The 27,233-nt window shown below is 41.9% G+C and overlaps 1 protein-coding gene across 4 annotated transcripts in view; it reads right to left on the bottom strand.

Moving 5' to 3' along the window:
- The window catches only part of LOC110955286 (plexin-A1), a 213,017-nt gene that overhangs the window by 109,337 nt on the left and 76,447 nt on the right, over nucleotides 1-27,233 (bottom strand). For all 4 annotated transcript variants that reach the window (XM_022200219.2, XM_022200236.2, XM_022200228.2 and 1 more), the window contains exon 4: nucleotides 1,496-1,636. In XM_022200219.2, the coding sequence (XP_022055911.1) occupies nucleotides 1,496-1,636 (141 nt within the window). The remainder of the gene's footprint in view (nucleotides 1-1,495; nucleotides 1,637-27,233) is intronic.

The raw sequence follows: 27,233 nt of genomic DNA, 5'->3' as shown, positions 1-27,233 counted from the left end.
TGCCTGCGTTTAGAGGCCAACAAACAATCATGCACCGATTTAGTTTTAGTGTTACACAAACTTTAACGTATGTTGGAAAAATAACCAACCAAGTGTTAACCATGACAGTAGCTCATCTGCAATACAAAAGGTGTATCACAGTGCACAATGGCTGGCAATATTAAACAAAGAACAAAGCATTTTACAGCCAGGCTCTGGTTTAGCACGCTACTGAATCAACACCTCAAACACCAAGCAGACCTCAGACACATATCTCACCCTTTTAAATCTGACAGCCCGATTTAGATCTAATAAATACAGACATATTCGCATCATGTACAGTCCCATTCCACTTTCTCCCCTCTCTCTCCACCTCTTCTTCCTTCACTCACCACACTAATGAGATAGAAAAACGAGGGGAGCAGCTGGGCCTGGGGAGCGACAAAGATACGACGCACTCTCCTCCGCCAACCCCCCCCCCCCCTCCAATTCCTCCCTGCATCTCACCATCAAAGTACACACAGACTTCACTAGTGGTGGGGCTGGTAATGACCACATGTACACACACACACATACCACATGTGACCTATAACACTCCCTGTGTGTGTGTGTGTGTGTGTGTGTGTGTGTGTGTGTGTGTGTGTGTGTGTGTGTGTGTGTGTGTGTGTGTGTGTGTGTGTGTGTGTAATGCTTCATTATTAGCCAACTGTCATGGTGGTAATGTGTGCAGCTGATGTGTATATATGCATGCAGCTGTGTAATTAAATCCAGTGGGGATGAGTTGTGTTGCAATTGTACTGTGGGTAAGGAGGTGAAGATGTGTATCACTTATAGTAATGAAGGTAAAGTCTGCTCTGGACAGTTAATACTAGACTCCTGTGGAGGAACTGACTGATCAAACATGCAATATAATAAGGTGTGTATGAGTTTGTGTACACATGCGTTACTTGAGGTAACCGCTGCATTGAAGCATGCTGGATAAGGAGGCGATTGATGTTTATATCAAAGTAACATGTAAAGATTATAGAATTCTGGCTTCCAGATCACAGCTGTACAAAGAGAAATGAGACAGATATTCTGGAAGCATTTCAAATGACTTTCTTTTTCTTATCACTTTAAGTATGTATTACAGCCTCCCTCACAAAGTACTTACTGTTTCATGCAGTATGCATACAATTGGGACTTAATACTGAATCATAACATTGTGCCTTTAACTTTGACCGTTGTATCCTGTGGTGTGAAATGAGTCGCCGTCCTACTGTGTGTTAACATTTTAAGTTTGTTTATATTCACACGAGACACAGATGTATGACATAACTACGTAGAGGATTGTGGGTCGGAGTTGCCAGTAAAGCATGCTGGCTGGCACTCAAATCCATCCTTGTATTTTTGGCATTCAGTATTTAACATAATTATATTTCTGACCTGCTGAGTGGAACGGTAGCATGGATATTGGAATGTACCTTCTGTGACTAATTGTGAGCCTTAATTTGTGCATCTCTAAAAATGAACTCACCTGTCTGTCGGTAAGAGTGTAGATGTGCTGCTGGTCAGGGCTGAACAGCATGTCTCTCAGTAAGGGACTCCCTCCCTCGCTTACAGTCACCTTCTCGTAGAGCACCGCTGGACGGTTGGGACTCACAGAATTCACCAAGATCTGCAAAGAAACAAACAGGAAAACACATTTAAAATGTTGAATAGAAATTTGTGCAAGTACACTTTGAAGTGTTAAATACTGGTAGAAATATAATCCTTGACACGTTGAGGCATTATCTAATCTAGAACCGTTAGTGCAAAATAGCAATCATCCTCATCAGTGATATGCAGTATTGTGTTTGCATTATGAAAACAGTAAAAACTCTCATAATGAAAGCCTTGAAAAGAAAGAAATGAAGCTTGAAGACAATGCTGTCTGTTAGTTTGAATCAGCTGCAGGGAAGAGTGATCGCGCTCTGACTGCTAACTTGTTGCTTGACAGCAGCCATTAAATAGTGTTCAACAAAGTTCAAAATAAGTAATTTCATTGTGCATCAAATGCGACACATTCACTTTCCCTATTTCTGCAGTACAAACACATATGAAATGTTGTGACACATTTATCGTTGCTCTCACAGCTCACGTCCCAGTTGTAATATCCACACAAAAAACATTCACATTGCATATTTTCCCCCAAACCAAAGTTGTAACAAACTGTATTCTTTATGTATGATTCTCTAGCTGGGGAAATAAGCTGCATTTACTTCAGTTGTAACAGGTGGTTATTATTATACAGGTAGGCGGTGTGAAATTATCAAGATTTTGGGAAAAGGTTGAAATCGTCTGCTTTACAGAGCCATGTAAATGGCTTAATTGAAAGGTTGCGTTAATAGCAGTATTGAACATAGTATAATTATTGTGAACACAGACATGATTACAGAGGCAGATGCATGGAAAGGAACATTATTGACGGGATAATGGTGTAATCACGACTGTACAAAAGACATCTCTATTCAGCACCTGGGAGGAACTAATGAAAACAACTTTAAAAATGAAATTATGCCAGAGAGGGGTGTGTAGGAAAACAGCGTGGTCGTGTATAAAGCCCAGGATAATGACGGAAAGGACAACAGTGAGTCACTACCTTTAGGTATGAAAGAAAACTTAATCACCCAGCGCACCTGTAGACGAATCAAACAGTTTATCTCGGAGCACAAACAACTGAGCACGCACACACACTCACATGTGCACCGACGCTCAGATTTTCTTTGTGAGATTCTGCGAATAATTTGCCAAGATATGGAAAGTAATGGTGCAGATACAAGATAGGAGATTGGCTGGCTAGGATGGCTGTGTGCCAAAGTCATCTCAGCAGCAAATGAAAAGTGCAGAGCGACGGGGGGGAGGGCAAGTATCAGCTCTCCATTACTGAGCTTTGTCGAATCGCACCGCTATCAGCCCACAGTGACAAGGGAGGGACAGCAGGCACTGACTAGCTGGAAAATGATACTGAACACACACACACACATAGACAAATAGGTTCAGATAGATGAAAAAAATGATAAGACAAAAATACAGACAATGACAGATATGCATGCACTAATATACATTTTGATTGATATGTACAGTACACACACACACACACACACACAGGCAGAAAGAGAAACACATGAGTGGACACTGAATACATCCACCTCGTGATGAAAGAATTTATTTACAATCTCACCAAAGAAACCAGGGGCAACAATCCCATTATCTCACACTGCCTGAGAGTGTGTGTTTGTCTGTGTGTGCCAAAGAGAGAGAGAGAACGACAAAAAGAGGGGGAGAGAGAGAGCTTATAAGGCTGTGATAAAGCACTGGAGATGAGAGGAAATATGGATGTTATTATCTAGATAATGGGCCCGTAAACAAAGGATACATTTCATTCACGGATGGCTCGCATCTAGATGAACACACACACACACACACACACAAATACCAACACACATGGTAACACAGTTTTTAAGTCCAGACAACCAGAATAAGGAAAAATGGTGGCTGACACACACAGAGGTGAAAGAATAGCTTTTGTTCTGTGGGCTCCCAGCATAATTTTCTCCCTCTCTTACAAAAATGAGGCCTTTCCATTGGCAGCCACATCTATCTCTGGACCAGACACCCAAGTCCAGTTCACTGGCTAATGACCAGTCCACCAGGCAAGCCTAGACTGTTAGACTGCTTTTCTAGCACACAAACGCAGTATTACACAGAGGATAAAAGTCTGTCTTTCTGTCAGCATTTCTATCTTCTGTTTGTATCTATCTGCTTGTCAGTTTGTGCATTCTTCATTCAGCACCATCCCTAAATTACAAACCACTCTCTACATTTTAGTCTTAAGCTTTATCTTTATCTCACTGTGTTTCATTAAGGGTTTTAATATCACTTTAGAAACAGGGACTCAAACAATAAATCTCACAAATGACACCTTTTCCCTCATGTCTTTGTTTGTGTTCCCGTCTTTGTTTCGCTCAGGTTTTCCCTCTCTCTCTCTCTTTCGCTCTCTCTAAGGACGCAGTTCATCTGCAGTGCTAACATCTTTTAAAAATGTGTGGTGAGAGCAACAACGGTGAGAAAGACAGAAAACAGGAGAGTGGGTGAGCGAGAGTGGGTGACGTGCGAAAACAACAGGTAATAAATCGTTTCAAATCAATTCATTCCACAGGCGTTGCAGCCAAGGCTGGCCGGGGAAACCAAGGAGAGAACAAAAGACTATATGGAATACATAAACTGAACAGATGGATGGATGGATGGATGGATGGGAAACTTAAAGAACGTCTAATTAAATCAGCCTGAACTACTGTGCCTGGAAATCGAGGGTGCAATCTAATAATGAGGTTAACAGGGGTGCTGTACATTTGCAAGTGTTTAAAGCTATGAGAAGAGCAAAGTGTGTACAAATACGAACCGAGTGTGGGCGTACAAAGCCGGTACGCCTGTGCATATACATTATGAGTCCCTTTACACATTATTCTACAAGCACCTGAAGTGTAATGACGATCAAAAGACCATTTTGCCACATGTATAGAATCACAGGTTTATGGTAATATCGGTATGCATGCAGAGCTCTGTGTGTGCGTACAAGGCCAGTCAAGAAATCAATGCAATTGTCAGTAATGATGGCAGAAGCTGCTGCTGCCTCATTGTATCCTCTGTATTGCTTAGCTTTCCACTAAGTGCTTGATGGATGGATTCACAGAATGATGCTGTGCTTGTGTTTTCAAGAGAAGCTCCGTCTCTACTCTCTTGTCAACATGTATAATGTAACATTAACAGACTTTAAACACATTAGAGGCATTGTTTTAAGTAAGAGTGCAGAAAAACAGGAAGACAACACAGCAGCAAGATTAAGAGTGGGGAATAATGAGGAGCAAAAGCCACAGGGAGATAAATTGCAGCAGAAAAACTGTAGTCTTGGTATCTCTATGGGCCTCATGTAAAATTCTAAGTCTACAACCAAACATTTCATTACTATTATTCAGAGTCTCTGCATGACCTAAAATTGTTATTCTTTCCAGTAATGGTAAAGTTATTTGTCTGCCCAACAAAACTGTGAATAAATAGACATGAAGGAGGTGTTTCTACTACAGTTGTGCTCCCTGGAGACAAGTGCCCCGATAATATAGAGAAATTTTAATATCTAATGCAGTAAATGAGAGAAACAAGTTGAAGAATAATTCCTTGCACATCCCTAAAAAGTCGCCCATTTCTAACTATCCCCAGCATCCCCAGGGATTGTATTGCTGTCCCTGCATTTCTCTTGTGTTTTAATATTCAGAAATCCTGCATAATCTCTGTATGAGAAAATACCAAATGAACCAATGCCTTACCATCACCACACTGAAACATTCTCATCTGCCATCCTGCCTAGTCTTCCTACAACATCCATTTTTATATCAGTTATATGAGCATTACCATCTCCCCAAACCTGCTGATCTACCCAAAAGCCCCCACTGCCGGGTTTTATCTGTGCCAAGCAGGCCTGGTTAGTTCTGACAGACACACAGGATAGTTAGCTGGTGAGAAGAAGGCTGGCGGTGTGAAGATGAGAGACTCGGGTGATAAGACAGTGGCACGTCAATGAGAATGATGCCTGTCGTAGCTGCAAGTGACAACTGATGGAGCTTGTGTACATGTAAGAGATGTGGAAGGAGAGAGTTTCCTATTGCATGGATGTATAATAGGATGAAAGAGAGGAAGGGGAAAAAAACAGTGGGGAAAAGGTGAAAGAAGCAAAGGATCTGAGGAGCCAAAGAAAGGTGGAAGAGCAGGAGCAGAAACTTTATTCATAGAGGGATGAGCTGTATCAAACTGCTGCTGCAAGCAGGGAAGGAAAATCATGAGGAGACAAAGTAAAGGGGAGCATCAAACACTCCAGAACGATGAATTAGGATCACCTGGAATGGAATGGAATGGAATGGAACACAGTGGTCCAGGTGTTCCCGGGTCTGTCTGAGAGCTGCAACACTCTGGCAAGAGCACGGAGGTCGGGTAACAGCTTTGACATTTCAAAGCAAGCTGGGAGATATGAGCGAGCATAAAGCATGCTTGGCTCAGTAATAGCATGTAGGAACACACACACAAACACCACCTGCACACACACCACCTTTAAAAAGGGGTAAACTTGACATAACTAGGTCTATCCATGCATAATGGCAGCAGACCCCACATTCCTGACTTTGATGTGAGGGGGGGGGGGGGGCAAGTGAATGTGCATGTGTGTGTTTAGGGGGTCCTATTGAAGTGGGGAATTCAGTGTGGCCCTCTGCAGAGAACAAAAGGAAATGAAAGAAAGCAGCAAGAGGGTGAAGAACAGGAGCAAAATTGGCAGGTTTCCACAATGCAGTGATTGAGGGAGAGAGCAACAAAGAGGTTGAAGTGAACAACAGACGGCGATGCACTGAACTGACTTGTGTCCTTCAGTGAGCTTGTGTGTTGTGTTGCTGGGACATTGTTTGACTTAATGTTTTGTAATGTAGTCGTTGAACAGAGTTTTAAAAGCTCCAGAAGGGCTACGAAATGGACCTTGTAGTGAGATTTTTTCATTATTCCTCAGCATATCTGAGAAGCTATGAGAGGTTTAGCTGTGACAAATTTGAAGGGACCATTCAGCAGAACTGGGATGAACTGCAGGCTGTGTACAGACAGGGGACAAGGATGGAATCAACACTGTAAGTTCATTTAAAGTATCTATAGTATGCATTTTTCCCTAGTATTTGTTACAACTGTGGGTGCCTGGAAAATAAATGGTGTACATATTAATTCCTTTCTTATATTTAATTAAATCAAGTAAATTTATTTTACTGTTTTTTTCTTTTTATGTGATTTATGGCATCTTGCAGAAGACATTTCCACAGAAGAGTCCTCTGTAATTCTAGCTGTGGCGGTTTCCATAGAGGTGCAAGACTTTATATTGTTGTGATGCAGTAAGTAAAAAAGTGACAGGAGCAAAAAAAAAAAAAAAAAAAAAACCTCAACAAAAAAACAACAGAAATTGCTTGGGATTAAGAGGGTTAACCCTAAACTACTGCACATGCTACAAAGGTTTTAAACAGTTTTATTGAACAGCCAGTCACATTAACTAATACAACAGTTTCCTGACAATATATTGAGTTTGCTGGGGACTATCTACCTGTTCCATGTAAACACCTCCCATATCCTCCTGTTCCCTCTTTTAGCAGTTTTCTATCTCCAGGAGGGGCATTCAGATAAAGGGCGAAAATCACTCACTTCCTATCGCACTGCGAGCTTGGCAGAACCTGAACGTAGCCAGACACAAAACAAATCTATTGGTAGTTCTCAAATGGCAACAGTCGCTAGAAACATCAGAAAACAAGTTTTTTTTCTTCCTGCTGAGTGCATGTGTGTGTCTGTGTGTTTTCATGGCTACTGTGTTGTTTCAGTCTAACGGTAATGCAGGAGAACTGGGCCACTATAAGGAAGCATTGGGCACTTAAATAGTACTCTCACCACACACACACAGCACAGTGGGTAGTAGCAGCACACTCATTCTCTCCTGCCATGCATTGTTTTGTGAGAAGACAGCTTCCCCTTAATATATGAAAAATGTTTTGATGGATTATGGAGTTTTATTTTGTAAATAAAAATCCCACTTCAGCTGCATGGCAGTGTGTGTAGATACTTTATGTGTGCGTGTATGGCTGGGTAGTTAAAAGCTGAGAACAGATGGAGCATCACACATGAGTGAGTGATTGCCCTGATATAGCTATGGAACAAATCCCCCCACGACCACCACACACCCAAACACACACACACACACACACACGTGTATATATATATATATATATATATATATATATATATATATATACACACACACACACACACACACACACATATATATACACACACACACAGTATAAGCAGCCGACACATAGAGGAGCTCCAAGTAAACCTTTACCACATGTGGGCCAGACAGTCCGATACCAAGCAGCCTTTCCTTCAACACAACCATGACAGATAAAGAGCTATGGTGACAATGATGGAGGTGGCGTGCCCTCAAACACTTACGTACACACATACACACACAGAGGAATTTCAGCGCGTCTGCTATCAAAACACTGTATGTCTGGAATTGGTTATTTTAAGGTCTGAGCCGGAGGGTGAGATGCAAACATGAACTTTTACTTAAAGAGCTTTATTGGTGTGAAATTCAACAATATTACTTGTATTTGTGAGTGTGTGAGTAGCACGAAGCCCCGCTTGCTTTTGAATATTACTTATTTATGTATGTTTATTTATACTGACAGATATATAAGCACTCAGTAGACTAAATAAGCTAGATGAAGTGAAAGAAGGAAAGCAAGGGCTGTGAAGGCAGTCTGCGGCAAGAAACCCATAACTAACAACAGCTCCCAGACAAAAACACACATCTCTTTAGCACTCCTTTTGTACACAACCACACTTTCGTGACACTAAGCCACACATCTTATAGTCTGCTGTATTTAGAAGCACAAACAATCATGGGTTCTCAAGTTCTGATCTATCCTCATCACTCCTATGCTCTTTGAAAAGTCATTTGTTTTTATCTTTTAAATCTTTCGACATCAGTTCTGCTCACATTGCCACAACTCTGTTGTTCCTTTTCCAAAGAATCTGCTGCAGTGATTTGAGATTTGGTAAAAATGGGATGTCATGTAACAAGCACCTCATTTTAAAACTCAACACAGACTTTTTCTTTGGACTCTGTTTGGAAGCTGCACCTGACACGTTCCATCAAAGACGCTGAGGCCTACACGCAGCACTCGTCGATGAGTTCAAATACACACGTGGACAAAATTGTTGGTACCCCTCAGTTAAAGAAGGAAAAACCCACAATTCTCACTGAAATCACTTGAAACTCACAAAAGTAAAAATAAATAAAAATTTATTGAAAATTAAATAATCAAAAACAGCCATTACTTTTGAATTGTTGATTAACATAATTATTTAAAAAAACAAACTAATGAAACAGGCCTGGACAAAAATGATGGTACCTCTATAAAAGATTGAAAACTATTTGACCAGAGTGACATGATTAACTCAGGTGTGTCATTTAATTGACATCACAGGTGTTTCCAAACTCATAATCAGTCAGTCTGCCTATTTAAAGGGAGACAAGTAGTCACCCTGCTGTTTGGTGAAAAGGTGTGTACCACACTGAACATGGACAACAGAAAGCGAAGGAGAGAATTGTCCCAGGACATCCGAAAAAAAAATTACAGACAAACATCTTAAAGGTAAAGGCTATAAGACCATCTCTAAACAGCTTGAAGTTCCTGTGACAACAGTGGCTCATATTATTCAGAAGTTCAAGACCCACGGGACAGTAGCCAACCTCCCTGGACGTGGCCGCAAGAGGAAAATTGATGACAAATTGAAGAGACGGATCGTTGGAATTGTATCCAAAGAGCCCAGAGCAACCTCCAAAGAAATTAAAGGTGAACTCCAAGGCCAAGGTACATCAGTGTCAGATCGCACCATTCGTCGTTGTTTGAGCCAAAGTGGACTTCATGGGAGACGACCAAGGAAGACACCACTGCTGAAAAAATCTCATAAAAAAGCCAGACTGGAATTTGCAAAAATGCATGTTGACAAGCCACAAAGCTTCTGGGAGAATGTCCTTTGGACAGATGAGACCAAACTGGAGCTTTTTGGTAAGGCACATCAACTCTATGTTCATAGACTCAAAAACCAAGAATACGAAGAAAAGAACACTGTCCCTACGGTGAAACATGGAGGAGGCTCAGTAAGGTTTTGGGGCTGCTTTGCTGCATCTGGCACAGGGTGTCTTGAAAGTGTGCAAGGTACGATGAAATCTGAAGACTATCAAGGCATTCTGGAGAGAAATGTGCTGCCTAGTGTCAGAAAGCTTGGTCTCAGTCGCAGGTCATGGGTCTTCCAACAGGACAACGATCCAAAACACACAGCCAAAAACACCCAAGAATGGCTGAGAGAAAAGCGTTGGACTATTCTAAAGTGGCCTTCTATGAGCCCAGATCTGAATCCCATTGAACATATGTGGAAGGAGCTGAAACATGCCATTTGGAGAAGACACCCATCAAACCTGAGGCAACTGGAGCTGTTTGCTCATGAGGAGTGGGCCAAAATACCTGTTGACAGCTGCAGAACGCTCATTGACAAATACAGAAATCGTTTAATTGCAGTGATTGCCTCAAAAGGTTGTGCAACAAAATATTAAGTTATGGGTACCATCATTTTTGTCCAGCCCTATTTCATTAGTTTGTTTTTTAAATAATTATGTTAATCAACAATTCAAAAGTGATGGCTGATTTTGATTATTTAATTTTCAATAAATTTTTATTTATTGTTACTTTTGTGAGTTTCAAGTGATTTCAGTGAGAATTGTGGGTTTTTCCTTCTTTAACTGAGGGGTACCAACAATTTTGTCCACGTGTGTACGTGGTCGTGTAATCCAATGTATTCCGTCATATCGGGTTACTTTGCTATGCCAACTCATATTGACTGGATCTGGTATTCATCCGCATGTCTGCACCATGGTTATTCATGTGTGAGTCTGTGGCCTTTCACCAGCAGTGCTCCCAAAAGGTCACCTACTCACACACACGTGCACGCACACAGATAAAGAAACATGTAATAAACCGTGGAGGAAGAGTGGACAGAAATTACAAAAAGAAAAGGAACAAAGGCCCAAGCTGCATGTGGTATAACTCTCCCAGCGCACATGGATATAATATAGTGTAAACATGGTGAAAGAAAGTGAGCTGCTTTAACAGCAAATTAAACCTATTCATCACTGTTAAGACCTTTTAATTCTCATGCTCGCTGAAATTAAAAGACCTTGTCATTGCTCTCTCTCTCTCTCTACCCATGTCTTCTCCCCTTTTCCACCGGTGCATTCCTCCTCCCTTCTCTCCCATCCTCCTCACATGCATTCCTTCTGCTGTTTCATCTTCCCTTCTCTCTACCTTTTCCCGTCCTCCCTCCTCCCTCCTCCTGAATTAAATGCCTTTAGCTTGCAGTCGTCAGATAAGTGTGTGTAGCGACTTGCTAGACACGGCACAGCGGCAGCATTTCATCTTCCAACCATCACTAAATCACACTAACTCAATCATCTGCATGGAGTTAAACACACACACACACACACACACACACATATAAGGCTGTGAGTGTGAGAAGCACTGCATCTAGAGAGGTGCTTTACTATGACTGATTTTATCAGCTGTCTTGCAAACGGGGGAAGAAATTGCACCACAACATTATCATATACAATAAGATGGGACTCGAAGATAGAGCTTTCCAATTGAATGCCTTTTAGTGTCGCCATTCAAATGAGAAAAGACCTCCTCTTACATTGAGGCGCAACACAAATCCCTTATGGGATATCTCAACCGAAACAATATTACACATTTACATCAACGACTGCTGAGAAGATATTTATGTTAAATACATAACATGCACATTTAAAGACCAGCTTCAATATGGTTATGGGTGCGTGCATTTAAGAATAGCAATCTGGCACATGATTCCTACAGTGACTTCTTTGGACGACTGCGAAGCCTCTGAGCCGGTCGTCCAAAGAAGCCAGTCTGTGGTACTGAGCCGCTGAGAAAAAGTGCGAGCTCTGCTAACAAGCTGCTAGCATCGCGCCTTATCGGCCACAGGAAGGTGGGAAACTAAACAAAGATTGGGAAGAGTGCTTAATGCAATGAGGGGGGACAGATGTAATCATACGGAGTGTGTATGTGGCTTTGAAGAGAGGAGTGGTGCACACAAACACAGGAAGAGATCGGCTGGAGAGCAGAGTATTTGTATTGTGTGCGTGTGCAGGAGTGGGGGAGTTTGTGTTTGTATGAAAGAAAGTGCGTGTGCATACAAAGCATGCGAGACAGTCTATCAATTTGCATGTGTAGCAGAACACTCGCGTGCAGTGAATGCATGCAAGTGAGCCATTGTGTGCATGGAGTTAATCAACGTCAGTCCCATTAATAAGGCATCAATTAATAGCTGGAAGAAATGAAAAATAAAACAGACAAACACACACACACACACACATACACACTCCTGATGTGACACGATACAGCACCGCTTGACCCCACCATTTACTGACTAGATCAGCCTTTCGCTAGGATTACAGCGAAAAGGACCTCATCTCCAGCTGTAATTACCAAGGTAGGTGTGTGTGTGCATGTGTGTGTGTCTTCCTGTGGGAGAGCCAAAGTGATTACATGGCCACTGGTGCCTCTAATAACATCTTTTAGGGAGAGAGAGAAAGAGAAAGAAAGGGAGAGATGAGTGATTTCCATCTTTCTTGGGAAGGACCAGAATTATGGCGGAGAAATTCTATGGCGGTTAAGATGTGGGTCTGTTTTGACTGTGCCGTCATGTAATAGTGGGTGCATGTGTGTGTGTGTGTGTGTGTGTGTGTGTGTGTGTGTGTGTGTGTGTGTGTGTGTGTGTGTGTGTGTGTGTGTGTGTGTGTGTGTGTGTGTGTGTGTGTGTGTGTGTGTAGATGTTTGTAATGGATGTAACACAAGAGGCTAATGGGAGCCAGGCCAAAACCACACCTCAGTGCAATGTGTGCCAAACCATTCCTGGCCACAAATGCCTCTCCTCAGCTCCTTTCATTTCTGTATCTTCCCCTCTGCTCATTTTATTTCCCTTCCCTCCTAAAAGGTGCACTTTCTTCACTTTAACCTTCTTTCCCCTCCTCTGTATTTGTCTTTCAACACTTTCCTTCACCCATTAATCCTCGTCCTTTCCTTTTAAATCTCTTTCTCAACAGTATCTTCCTCTTCTGTGTTTCCAAAACGCAAGCAAAAAGAGTAAAACTCCTATTCAGCTCCCACACACCACAAAACACCCACTACAAATAAAGCCAGAGCGAGTGAGAAAAGAAAGACAGAAGTTGACGTAAACAAAGTCAAAATGAGCACAGGGCACAAAATGGCAGAGACCAGCGAAACCACAACATTGTCAGCTAGAGACAGAGGAGATGTTTTAAATTAGGAGTAAAGTTACTGGTAACAATAGGAAGCGTGGTGGCTTAAATGAGAGGAGATTTGGAGGGTAGAGAAAAGTAATGACAGAACGCACACATACACACAACGTCTGGCAGTTGTAAACAAAGAGGAATGCAGATGGTGTTTAAAATGAGCTTTTATAGCGTGGTTTAGAGCGATTTACAGCGGTGGCTGGCCTTATGTATGTGTGCTTCATCAGTGAGTGGCAGCGTGCTAGCATGGTACACTTTTTAGAGCATTGTCCTGTAAGTTTAGAGTTCCAGTAAGATGGACAGCTCCACCCTAACACACACACACACACACACACACACACACACACACACACACACACACACACACACACACACACACACACACACACACACACACACACACACACACACACACACACACACACACACACACACACACACACACACACACACACCCATCTTTCACCTATCCCATCTTTCCCTTAGTTCAACCTAAAGAATATCAAAATAAAAAATACTGACTACTTTTAACCTGAGTCTAACTTTTTTTGCCAACAACCATAAAAACAACAAAATTCAAACGTATCAGCAAAAATAGCAAGAAAACATCACATTTAACCCCCTGAATCCCAAAACCAGCCACTTTCAGTAGTAGTGTAATGCTTACAAATAAATAAAAATCGTTAGAAACACACCATGTATCATAGCAAGAAACTGTAAGAACAGGAAGAATTATTAGATTTTCAACTTTCCAACAGTCCCGAAACTAATCATTTGTGACCTTGCTGGGAGAAACCCAATCTCACCTAAAAATGTCAATTTTATTCCACATGTTTGATTTTAGAAATGACCCAAAATAAGCTATATGCACCAACAAGATTGTGTAAAAATAAATAAATTCAAAGATGTAAAAAAAAATAAAAATCTGCGTTCTTTGGTTCAACCAACAAGCCAAGAGGAATGTGTCGATGACCAGCAGTCACATGCCATACAATCAAGGATTTTTCTGCTAAACTTGGCTGAACTGTAGGCTGTGCTTATAGATACAAACTAGGAGAATTGGATAAAAGCAAATTAAAAATGCAGGTATCACTATATCTGTATTATGTAGAATCACAGTTGTTTTCCAGTGTTTGTAACACTTGTGTGCTCTTATCTACTGCACAAAACTACACTGCACAAAAGAGAGTTTTCAGTCCCCTCTACATCAGCACAAAAAATGCCCAGAAACTACACAGAGTTTAGAGGATTAAGGACGTGAAGATGGCACGTTTGAACTCTTGATTTTTCCATTTTTGATTCTGACCACTCAAATGCCAGTACAATGAAACCACTTTGTTACTGTAAGCAGTGTGCATTTGAGAGTCAAACTTCACCAAACCTGAAATTGGGAGGAAATGTTTTTGCTTCGCCCTACAGGTGAATCCACAGATTGCAATATCATTTAATTCACTGATCTTGACTGCTAATGTGACCAGGCATTTAAAAGACTGCTTGACTAATCCTTTCAGTCTGATATCTGATTGCTTAAAATCATGAGATGCGCATAAAGATCATGCTCTGAATGTTCAATTTTTTTCTCCCAAACTGAACTCTCATAAGGTGTAGGGTGTTGTGTTCAGAAATAGTGCAGTGCGTTTGCGAGTGCTGCTCCCGGTTTCTGTCGAAGAAGAGGAGGCACATTCCTGACACGGCTGCCCTAATCCTGCCCTTCAATACAATCATCTCCTGCCTCGCCTACGACTCGCCTACATTGTGTGTGTGTGTGTGTGTGTGTGCAGTGCAATCATGTTTATGCCTCTGTGTATGTGAAAACACCTCTGTGCACACGGACACTTGCACCAGTCGTATTTTATCCACCAACACGCCGCATATGTCAGGGGGGAACTGTATAGATATTGGCATAGCAACCTCAAAACAATCAGTGCGTGAGCCTATGCTGAGTCTTCCATATTACAGGATGGTGTCAGGGAGGGAGCAAAGGGGAAAATGAACTTTGGGTTTGAGTCAAAAACACCAAGTTTCTCACTTTTGAGTTTAATGGTGATGTGGTATGTGATCTGCAGGTCTGGTGGGGTTTCTGCTGTTAGCTTAACACGGCTGGACTGTATTTGTGTTTGTCCGTGAGGCAGAACTCTGTTTTTCTTGGCATTGGCTAAATGCAATGCCTTCTGCTGAGAGTTGGAGAGAGATGTCCTGATGGATGAGGTTAGTCATTTATGTACTGAAACTTGTTGGGAAGACGGGTGATAAATGCTTTAAGCTAAAAAATATGCTCTACTTCATCTACTCGGCTGTAAGTGAACTGAAAGAAATGTGATTTGGTACACACACATTGTTACTGAAACAGAAACCCATGAGGAGTGGTTCACACATTGTGCTGATTAATGAGTCAACAAATATTTTTTAGTGGAGATCGGGTTATTATATGCACATGTGCACTAAATAACTAGTGTAATGTAACCCTGCTGTTTCTTTGCCTTCCAGTGAAAGCCATCCATTCGGCTTCTCCATGCAAGCAAAGACAACATTAGTTTCTGTATGAAACCAGCAGTATGGCAAGACAAAACTTAACCGCTTTCCTGTCCTTACCCAGCTTTCATCCCTTCATCTCTCCTTCCCCCAGGTGAGGCCACCCACTTTTCTGCCCATATTGCTAACTCTTGTTTGGGGAGAAGCCAGAGTAAAGTCCCTGGCGTGGGTTCAGGCCTGCTGCTGGGAATCCACCTCTGAAATTGAAGGAGGAGAAGACAAGGAGAACCGGGAAGACTGCCACTGACAGAACACCAGCGAGAGTCGGAGCGGTGTGGCTTTCATACCTCCCTTACGCTCTTTCAACACTTTTTCTTCCGCTGCTTCATCTCCGCTGTCCATTCAACATTCTTCTCCTCTTTACATTTCTATATCTCGCTCCATCTCTTAACTCTGTTCCCACTTCTCTCCCTCGCTCCCTCCCTTCCTGTCGGCTCTTTCTGCTCTCCTAGTGTGCTGTAATGGTCCACAGGGAAGGTCTTGGCTGCTGCCCACCAAATAAAACAAGCATGACTGATTCAAGAGCCAAAAAGACTGGACTGGACAGAGAGAGGAGAAAATGCTGTTTCCCTCTTTCTGTTCTGTGTGTATGAGAGAAAGGGGAGATGGCGGGTGAGGAAGCGCAAGCAGTGAAGTTTGGTACAAACTGGAATGAAGCAAACAAACAACTGACGGATGAGATGGAGAGACTGGGCTGTTGAAGTCACAGAGGACAAAGAATAACACACACATAGCTCCAACTGGACCTTATTTAAACACTGCACCACATCTGTGTGTGAGACAGAGGAGGGCGGCAGATGTAGAAAATACATGGTGACATTTAGCAGATGTGCCAGCAGTGTGTGCAGCCACACACACTAAACCTGAGTGCTATTTAATCCCTTACATTACTCATGAAATTATGCCAATGGAAATGGAAAAAGGATGATACATTTTTGACATTTTTTCCACCTTAGCTCCCCTATTTAAAGGTTGTGAAATGCTTAAAGTGTTATCATTGCTCAATGTCCAAACTTCCCTTTTCTTCTTATTTCCATGGAACAGCTAACTCAGCATGTCCTGTGGTAAACAGGTCATTTTAAGTACCAACTCAAAGCAACCCAAAGTTCTTTAAGTAATGTTACACTATATTAATGTTATACAGTGGTAAAATAAAGGCTAACTTTATTATAACACGTGGAAGAAAAACAAAAATCTGAACACTTACAGATAACACATTAGCAGACACAACTCCCAGCGTGTTGAATACCAGGGTGTGTCTGTGATTTAAAACAAAGATTGGTGGACTGAGAGCCTCTATGTTCTTTCCTTGTTTGTCTCTGTTGATGTCGACAACTTGATCTTGATTTCAATCTCACTTCTCTTGTCTCTTTGATGAAAACACACCACCACAGATTGTTCCCAACAAAGAGGTAATCAGTGCAGTTCAACAGAGAACAGAAACTGGTAGAAGGAATGTGAAGAATGTGGTTTGTTCTGCCCATGTGCATGCTGTTACACACCTGTCCGAACGCATGACAGTCTAGAAATCAGATCAACTATCAGTGCTTGCACTACTACTACCTACTTTGCAAATAACTGTTACTTAATTTAACCTGCAACCTGTTTGATTACGGTTTTCCATCTGTCAATCCCGACAGTAAACTGTGCTTTCTGCCAAACCTGTACATCTCCATTCTCCACAAACGTGGTGCTACTGCCTGATTCCAGCCATGTGGATGCAGAAACATCAACCACCTGTAAATATTGATAGAATAATTTTCAACTATGCATATAATTTGTTACTGATATTGTCTTCAGAGTTATAAAGTAAAACTAATTTTCTGTATTAATAATTAAAGACAGACACAAAGGGAGTGACGGAACGAGGGATGAAATCTGCGTTGGTGGAGAATCAAATAGTTGCTGCAGACAAACTTATGACTTTGTGATGGCTACATTGTCTGATAGAATGAACCACAGTACAGGTTGATGACAGCAGCTGTGCTGTCAAATCAGCTATATTGGCATTTAAAATGAGTGATGAGATCTGCTGCTGCAGATTGATTGGATTGTTGGCTGCTAATCAATCGGACGATGTGAAAACACAGACAACAACACAACCCTGTCCACAGTGCACAGCATGTTGCATCCTGTTACAGCAAAGGAAGAGATACCACTGAGGGAACTGAGAACAGCGAGAAAATCTGTATTGCTTCCCAACGAGGTAAATATACAGTACCAGAAAGCAGATACTGTATCTCTGCCAATGAGAAGAGCTGGAGAGTCATAAATCATTCACCCACCACATTGTAGTTAATGAAAAGCAATGATGGGTAAACTGAACCAGGAAGCAGGTAGAGCTTTGCTGCCTCTGGACTTCACTTGCAGAGTCTCTTTATGCTCCTATATGTGGGCAGCAACTTTGGTGTGCTACGCTCAAATAACATCTATTAATACCTCTACTGCTCAGCTGGAGCCACTTTACTCTACCTTATGTAACTGCCAGGTTACTGAGGGTATAGATAGGGCTGACTACCGTTGAGGAAGTGTACAGTATGCAGAATGGTACAGGGATACACTCGACTCTCTGCCTCCAATGGGGCTGGCATGCCAACAGACACAAGCAGCAGTGTACACACACAAATACACACACACTGACACACTCAAGGCATGCCATAGCAGCAGTGCCTGAGCAGCTGGTGCGACCAGGTGGAAGACAGATGCCCCGCCTCTGGTTTGGCCTGTAGCCATGGTAACAAAACGGGGCCTGACCAATGGTTGCAGTCTCCCGAGAGAAGGTGGGGATGAGTTTGGTTGACACCCAAAGCTATCCAGATGATACGGCCCACCCACATTCAACCACATTCCTGCCAAATTATGACAATTAGAAGCTGTAAATGACTTGCTGTATGTTTCTGTGGGTGCCTGATTTCATTCAGGGCTGGGCGATGATTGTACAATTAGCATGAGCAAATTTAGCAACATTCAATAACACAGAGGCACTACTAAGAAACCAACAAGTTATTGTTTGCAAACTCTGTACTCATTCATGACTCTTTTGTTCTAAATAGTTCGTTTCCCACACTGAGAAAGTGATTACATGATTTACATTACCCAGAACCATAACTAAAATATTAAGTCCTAATGTGCTGAAAGAGCTGAACTTAGTGAATCCCACAGGATGAAAGTACAAACAAAAAGAAGGACAGTGCTGAGAAGAGGAACCGAAACAAATGCAGAGATGAAGAAAGGATAAAAGGAGGAGTGATAGAAGAGAAAAGGAGAAGAAAGCTCAAGTACAGCTGAGTGATGAGTGTGAGACCTTTGCAAACCAGAGGCTGCTCGCTGCCTATTACTAACAGATAATTTGTCTGTGTGGTTTGTCTGGTTAAGCGAGAGATGGAGAGAAAGGCAAACAGGCAGAAAAAGAGAGAGCAGAGTTTGTCTAAAGTAGTGGCCAGCTGGGTCAACTCTCATTCCTCTGTGTCAGCAAGGAAGGACATGATAGAGGCAAGCAGAGGGCATAGAGAAAGGGAGAGGTGAGAGGGAAGGAATCAAAATGTGAGGTAAAAATAACAGAAAGACAACAAGAGCAGAGGAAAAGAAAGGGGAACAAGGTCTTGTCAGAAGCAGAAAGGAAGGAAGGAGTGACCTAAAAATAAATCTAAAGTCAGCTCTGTTTTTCTTTCAAGAAACATCCACTCTTGAATGCATGCAAACTTTAGACATTAATCTTGCCATGGGATGTGCAGAACACTTACAGTTGCACAACATTATGATCACTCAAGGTCCTGATATACTGCGACCTCCAAACTGTGACACAAACACAGAGGAGCTTATTCTACATTTGGACAGTCACATATTTTGACTTGTTTGGTCTAAATGTTTGGGATGTAAACAAGAACACATAAAATAAAATTAGCCTATGAACCATCAAGGAGTTTCAATGTGATGTTGCAGTTTGCAGCTGTTCTAAGAAGAAGTGCTTGAATGGTCTTCTCTTCGACTTAGGATGCAACCGTGACTATTACCTACACTTTGATTAAATAACATCGTAGCCATCACCTACGTTTTGACAGTAGTTCAGTAGATGACCAGTCTGATGCACCTTAAAAGCTACCTGACTGTGCAAAAGTAACTGAGCTGACCATTTATACAGCAAAAAAGAAACTGTAGCATGTGTTTGCTATGCACAGAGTCCAGTTATGGTGAATTTTAGATTTTCATACAATTTGCTCATTCTCCCAACATTCCCCTGCAGGCTCTTTCTTGTTAGTGGGCTATGAACCCATTTGGCAATCATGTTAATTACAGTCTAATTACAGAATGTAGCAACGTGGTTAAAAAAAATCCAGACCCCTGGCTGTGGTTATGTGCAACACTTGTTTTTCACAAATCAACAATTTGGATGGAAGGATGTAGAGGTAATGCTGAATTACATGGTCCAGTGTGCGTATATTTTAGAAGGTCTGCATGCGCGATCACTTGAATGCAACTGCTATTTGACAGGAAATGACACAGACATGAGAATGTTGTGTGCTACCATCAGCATCTAATGAAATGCTGCAGTATTTGTGTTTGTTTTTATGTGGGTCTGTGACAGAGCAGCTTCTGACACATGTCACTGCGAATTAAAGTCTGCTCTGTCTAACCAGCTCTCTCAGTTTCCTACCGCAGGACACCGTACTCAAAGCGAAGTCCGGAAAAAGGATGGAAGTGAGTGAAATTTGTGTGTCACATCTTTAATGTACACACCGAAAAATGCTAAGCTAGTGAGCAGGTTTCCCTGGGACCAAAATAGGCGAGAGGAGAAGAAAAGCACGGCAAAGTTTCCAGACAGTCAGCTGAGTGCACTGGACTGTCACAAGACTGCTTTTTATAGAAGTGCTCTTTATTGTGTCTCTTTCTGTCTCTCGCACTCACTCTCTCCCACACAGACAGAGAAACATCTGCCAGCTTCTCTTGCCCTTTTCCTTCCTCCTGTCTCTGCACCACACACAGACACAGGAAAAGTCTCTGAGCGGAGGAAGTTGTCCATATAGAAAACAGAGGAAATCCTTCAGTCTGGATTGCTTTTCTCTCACACATGTAAAACCACAACACACACACACACACACAGACAATTACACAGGCAATCAAAGAGATAAGGTCTGATTGGAGGTGGTGTTAATTATACAGTGACACACACACACACATATATTGATGACTCTATTCCAGCTGTGCTGACTTGACTTGAAGCCAGAGAAATTAAATATCCGCTTTCTCACACAGTTTATGTTGATGCTGTACAATGTGTTATCCATGTGATTAGATTAGCTCAAAATCAAAGTGAATTACACTGGAAATGAACCACTACAATGGCCATCAGTCTGCTGTTTACACACACTCACAAACATAGGTACAAAGACGATTAACCCTCTGAACCCCAAGCAGTTTTCTGCATTTTCTGCACATTTTTACTCATGTGCGATCATTTTTCACAGCAGTATAAAATCACGCACCTCTATGGAAACAGCACAAATACGACTAGAAGAGGAGAACTGACACATCTACAGTGCAGTATAACAAAGTTAAAAGGCAGTAAATCATTCGAGAAACAAAAGCTGAAATTCTTAGAGTATTTCTGCAAACATTGAAATAAAAAGCTGGTATCAATGTGTGCAACATTTTCCCAATACTGGAAAAAATAGAGACTCTACATAGTTAGATATTTTACTACTTACAATTGTGTTTTGTTTCCAAAACTTGTCCTCTATCTGTACTTTGTAAACACAGCCTGCAATTCAGCCAAATAGACCCTGAATTTTTGTAATTCGGTCGCATCAGAGTCTGTCACGGCTTCTCAGGCACAACTTTATGCAGAATCTGTTTGGTGCACACACTTTATTTTTGGAAAAAAAATATTAATGAGACATGTAGAATTAAGTGATTTTGATGAAATATCACAGTTTTAAGCTTAGATTTGGTTAATGTTCCAGATAAAACGCATAATTAGTTCAAAGATATTAGGAAACTTAAAAATCCAGTAATTCACTCACTTGTCTGGCTCTGATAAATGATGTAAATTTGGTGTGTGTGTTTGTTTTGGGTTTTTTTTTTACAGATAACATCCTTTTTAAACCTGCTGGCACATTTTGAGGAGAGTTAAAAAGACCCAAGAAGATGCAGCAAGCTCTGCATGGATGGCTCTTATTTAGTCTCGCTTTCTTCTGCTTCCTGACTCATGTAAAACACACACACTCTTCACGAAACTTCAAAATCACAACACACGCTAACATTTTCCTCAAAGGGTAACCACACATTGCTATTAGCCCATTACACACAGAAGGAGCCTGCATGCTCGCTTACTCACTCTCTCCACTCACAAGCAGAACCATTCACATCCCAACATACCCGGACACATGCAAACGCACGCAAAAAACACACACACACACACACACACACACACACATACGCACACCATTAGGCAGCAGCATGGGTGCTCAGCAGGATTTAGAGGAAAATTAAAAAGCTCAATTAGACTTATATTCTTATTTGCAGAAATGAGCGCTTTACAGATGGTGTGGCACACTCTTTGCTTTTTAAAACACACTTCGGTGGTTCCCTCCTGGGAGACAACGCAGGGGGAGATGTAGAGAGAGGGAGGGAGGGATTTGATGTAAACATGTCTAATGGTGCCGTGTTGTGATAAGTGCCTGATGAAAATGTATCGCTCATCCTTACAGTGCAATATTGCTGATAACAAAATGATATTGCATGTTTTTAAACAAGCTTCAATTCTTAAAGTGAGGCTTGTCTCGTTCAGTGGCTGTAGCTGGAGAGAGAAGACATTTGTGTCTTTCCACAAATACATTCTCAAGCTTGTTTTGTTCCCTTTCTTCATCATTTCCTCACTCCATCCGCAAAGTATTTACAGGTTTGCCTTTCAAAGCTCTGCCCATTCTCTAGGCTTTGCTTTCAAGTTTCCCCTCTATGCCTTCCTATTCTCCTTCTTCCTCCTCTTTGCATGGCTTCCAGTAAAACTATGTATCACAGTCCCATTGTCTTCCTCTCCTGCTTCCTCCAAGTTTTCCAATGCCAAGTCTGTTGAGTCAGCCGCTGCATAAATCTACTGTTTGTGCGTCTGTGTGTGTGTGTGTGTGCACATGGGTAAATTGCTCTTGGCCAGGTCACAAACTTTGAATAGACAATACCTCTCCATTCAGAAAAAGTCACAAGATGCACACGCACAGAAACACACACATGTGCAAGAGGCAGATGGTCCAACCTGTGGGTTTTCCACGGCCCATTTGTGAAAGGGGCAATGCTTCACTATCCGCCCTAATCGGGTGCACACACAAAAACACACACTTACTCACTCACACGTTCAGCGAGGGCAATAAATTCAAACCAGCACAATACAACCCCTGCAACGGACATGGCAGGAGTGACAGCTAATGCCAGAAAAACATACCAAATTCCAGAGTTCATCTGGAGGTAAACTTGATTCACGCTCACAGAAGGGCATGTGGTGCAGTTCCTCAACAATGAAGGAACTTGGCAGCATATTAAAGACTTTTTGGGCCATTCAAACTGTCAACCTCAGCAAGTATATTTGTTCAAACCGGGAAAAGAAAACAGACTTTTTCAGAAAAGTTCATAACTTTTCTTTATTTTTCTCAGTTAAGTGTGTCAACACTCTCCAAAAGTAATTCAAGTTTAGCTGCTTGTGGGAAGTAATGCCAGCCATGAATTCATATGTGTTCATTTTAGAAATAGATCAGCTGTTCTGAATCAGGAAGTTTGACATTTGGAGAGCATCCCATTTTCAGGTTGCAGCTACAGGATGACATCTATTAGGCTTCCACTCAAAACAGTCATCTCAGCGTATGTGTTGTTAATTTTGCAGAACTTCAATACTCTTCCAAAACACAACAATAAAGAGGTTTGAAAGGACTAAAATAAATAAACTTAATACTGGACAAAATGCTAAAATCCTTTAATTTTAGTATAGAGATAGAATACACACCAAGCGTTGTAGGTGAGCTGGTGTGCTTGAGAAGCAAGACAGGTGTGTGAAGAGAGCCATCAATTGTTTATTTTCATGGAAAAAAATTAAATATGGATTTTTAGGGGTTTAATGAATGGCATGAGAGGTAGAAGTCAGTTTTACAAAGGGTCTTATACATTCTATTCTGGTTGCTTAATCTTAAATGTTTACAGTTTAAACCAGAGAACTGTATTTATGTTCTTTTTCGCTTTTGTCAGTATTAGCATCACTATAAATAAACATCAGTGTGAAGGCCTGCCTTATAGATAATTGCTGTCGAGTGACTGAAAGACTGAAGGCTTTACTTGCAGTGACAGTAAACAATCAACAACTCCCAGGCATGAGGTCATGTGCTTCCCAAAAAAGGAAAAAAAGAAAGTAATGAGCTGGTAAACTCTCTCTGACAAATGTCAGATGATATTCTGTAAACTGATTTGTCTCTAACCAAATCTCTTCTCTCCAGTTCTTGCTCTCTTTTCCTCCTTCTTTCCAGCTGTTTTTACTCCGTTTATACCGATGGTCAAATTAACAGCTGGAAAAGCCTTTCTAGCAGCTAATTGGTGAGGTCTGACAGAGACGTGCCCTCAATTTCCACCATCGCTTCGCTTTATAAACACTCGTTCTTTCTCTGTCTCTACCCACCCTAAAATCACAAGCTGCTCTGTAGCCCACAGCAGCGAGAAATGGGGATGAACACACACAAACACATGCAGACATACACACATTTTTATGCACACAGGCACATGCGGAACAATCTGCATTCACACGCTCACAAAAGCAAGAGCAAGAACTGTGACACACACACAAGAAAACACACACACAGAGTGCTAACTCAGAGCTTGAGTTGAGAAGTCCCAGTGGGAAAAGCCACTTTCTGGAACATTTTACCCAATTTGCATTGCTCCTGGCTCCATCGCTCTCTCTGAGGAGAGGAGATGGGAAGGAAGAACAAGTCAATGAGTGTGTGTGAGTAAACGTACATATCTGCAAACAGTGTCAAAACTGAGCGGTGGGAGAAAACATGTATGTCATTTAAGTCACAACTGAGAAATATGCAGTCTTGTGAACAAACACAAAACTTGTTGGTGCATTTTGACAGACTTTTTCCAGTATATCATCCGGCTTTCCAGGCCCTCGGTTAGTCAATACTCTATTTCAACTGTTTCACTGAAGGATGAAGGTCAGATTGGATTGCGAATAAAAACTGCCTCTATATAAATGTGCCCAGATGAAAGTCCCTTCATGATAAATGTTATATACACACCATTTACAGAATTAACAGACCTAACTGGATGTGAATCAGAAGCCCATAAACAAGCACACAAACACACATTTTGGTGAACGAGGTTTCATAACACCAGGACATGTCCCGTGTGGCTTTCACCAGTCTTCTGAGGACCCTGCGTTTCTAAAACTGCCACACATGCACACAGCAGGACAGGGTGATGCAGGACCAATGCATTAGAGAGATGATGCAACGAGAGGAGTCAGAGCCGCAAGCAATCAGTCTGATTAAGTGTGTGTGTGTGTGTGTGTGTGTGTGTGTGTGTGTGTGTGTGTGTGTGTGTGTGTGTGTGTGTGTGTGTGTGTGTGTGTGTGTGTGTGTGTGTGTCGCTGCTCCTCTCCATCTCTTCTCTGTAATCCCTCACTTGCCTCTTCCTCAGAGGAATTGGGTTGTTTTTCCAAGGTATTATATCATCTGGTTAGGTACACGTGGTATTGAGAGTGTGACAAAAATATAGATGTCTATTTATCAGAGACTCAGAAGAAAAGGATGGTTAGACAGAGAAACGGGACGATGAGAGGGGACCCAAGCACTAAGTGAACCACGTGATACGTTCTGAACAGACGTGTGAATTACACCATTACAAAATATTTAAAGGTCTATAAAACAAATGGAAGTTTGAAGAGCTTTGGGCTTGCTAGATGCCACTAAAACAGGAGAAAAAACAGAAAGGATTTAAGTACATTTCTGCTGCTTAAGCATTGTGTGGACAGAAAACTTTCAGCAAATAAACAACACTTTCAAATCAATCCACATTACTGCGGACAATACATCTCACCTGATCTTTACTTTCTGGACCTGGAGGTCACTAACAATTACAATCCTACCTTTTTATCAGAAGGCCCAATCGAAAGCTAATTTCCCTTAAAGCCTGTCTCTTAACTCTAATCACCCAGAGGGACAAACAGTAGCCCGGAGCTCCTGAGTGCTACCTTCTCCCAGATTAACTCACCTCAGGCCTTTTCCAATAATTCTAAGTGGCTTCGTGCCTTTAATGCAGTGCTTGATTTTTAGTGACGGAAAGTATGCCTTAACTTCAGCTCTCTGCATGAGGGTGAAGTACAAAGTGTTTACATGTCTATGCTAGCTAGCAGTCAAACCAAACTAAACTGAACTTAAAGGACGGCATGTTTCAAATACTGCAGTTTGATTATGCGGTGTCTCAAAGAAGTATTGCAAACACAAATCTGTGCAGTTAAACGGCGTAATTTAGAAAGTGTCGTGGGAGTTCAGCTGAATAGAAAATTCTGTCAAGGTCCAGTGCAATAAACAGCATTATATTGTGACCTGGAGCACTGAAGGTGTGCAGGGTACAATTGCTGCTGTGCCAGTAACTGCACATGAACTTTATGTTGCCTCTTGTCTCTGTCTCTCTAACACACTTTACTCCCAGCGGCAGCCTTGACCCTCTTGCCTCCTCTTCACTCCACTGCATCACTAAATGTAGCCATTTTGGCTCCCGTAGGGCCCATGATAGAGCTTTGGTTGCCTCCCAGCCACATTCATACCACTGGGCCTCTAATGAAACTATGGATTTTCCATCGGAGTTCTGACACTAACTGCCTTTTTGCTGTGCATCCAGTCTCTGCTGCGCTATTCTGTACAGTATATGTGGCGAGGAGAGAAGAGATTTCCTCAACAACAACATTTCCCAATTACTTTCCAATCTTTCTGGCAGTGGCAATGGGTTGTCAACTGGGTAGCTTGATGCAAGGACTGCATATTTCCGCCCCAGTCAAATGAGGTGAAAACAAGCTTTCCACTGAGGTTAAACGAAGTTGAAAGTGTGCGAAATTCCAGCTTACGTAAGGTTTAATTTTTACATTTCACTTAACTTGCAGAAATCTGAAAAGTTGTAAGCAGATGTGCTATGAAAGCCACTGAGTGTAGGATAAATCCTGTCCACAGCCACTGCGTTGTGCATGAATGAGCACGTCCACACAAACCGAGAGCTCATCTGCAAACGCACAAACATGAAGACAGACTGAACACGCAGGAGGAGTTAATGAGTGTGTGTGCTGTCTCTGCAGTTTCGCGTTTCCCTCACACATCTCTGTCTCATTCTCTCTCACACTCTTTCAAACATGCACGCACACAGATGCACACAGGGGTAAACATGACCTACAAGCCCACTTATTTCCAACCCCAGTTGAAGCTGCATTCCCAGCTCTGCTCTGTGGCTGTGTGCAACCCCAACATTCAGCAACGTTGCAGCAACCCAGTTTCAATGTTGTGACTGTGTTCAAATCCCATGGCTGCATCACAAACATCAATGCTCCCTGTGACTCTCTCTCCTCTCTCTCTCATCCTTCCTCTTCCTCACTATCGCCAACCGTGGCTGCCCTGACTACTGTTGCCATGGCAACCGAGGAGCAGGCCCGTCACTGGGGGATTTGGAGACAAGTTGGAGTAAAGACCCCTATGTTATTGGAGCC

Source organism: Acanthochromis polyacanthus, chromosome 5 (assembly GCF_021347895.1).
Source record: "Acanthochromis polyacanthus isolate Apoly-LR-REF ecotype Palm Island chromosome 5, KAUST_Apoly_ChrSc, whole genome shotgun sequence".
Lineage (NCBI taxonomy): Eukaryota > Metazoa > Chordata > Actinopteri > Pomacentridae > Acanthochromis > Acanthochromis polyacanthus.
The sequence above is the reverse complement of the archived record's forward strand: the minus strand, read 5'-3'. Positions and strand labels throughout refer to the sequence as shown.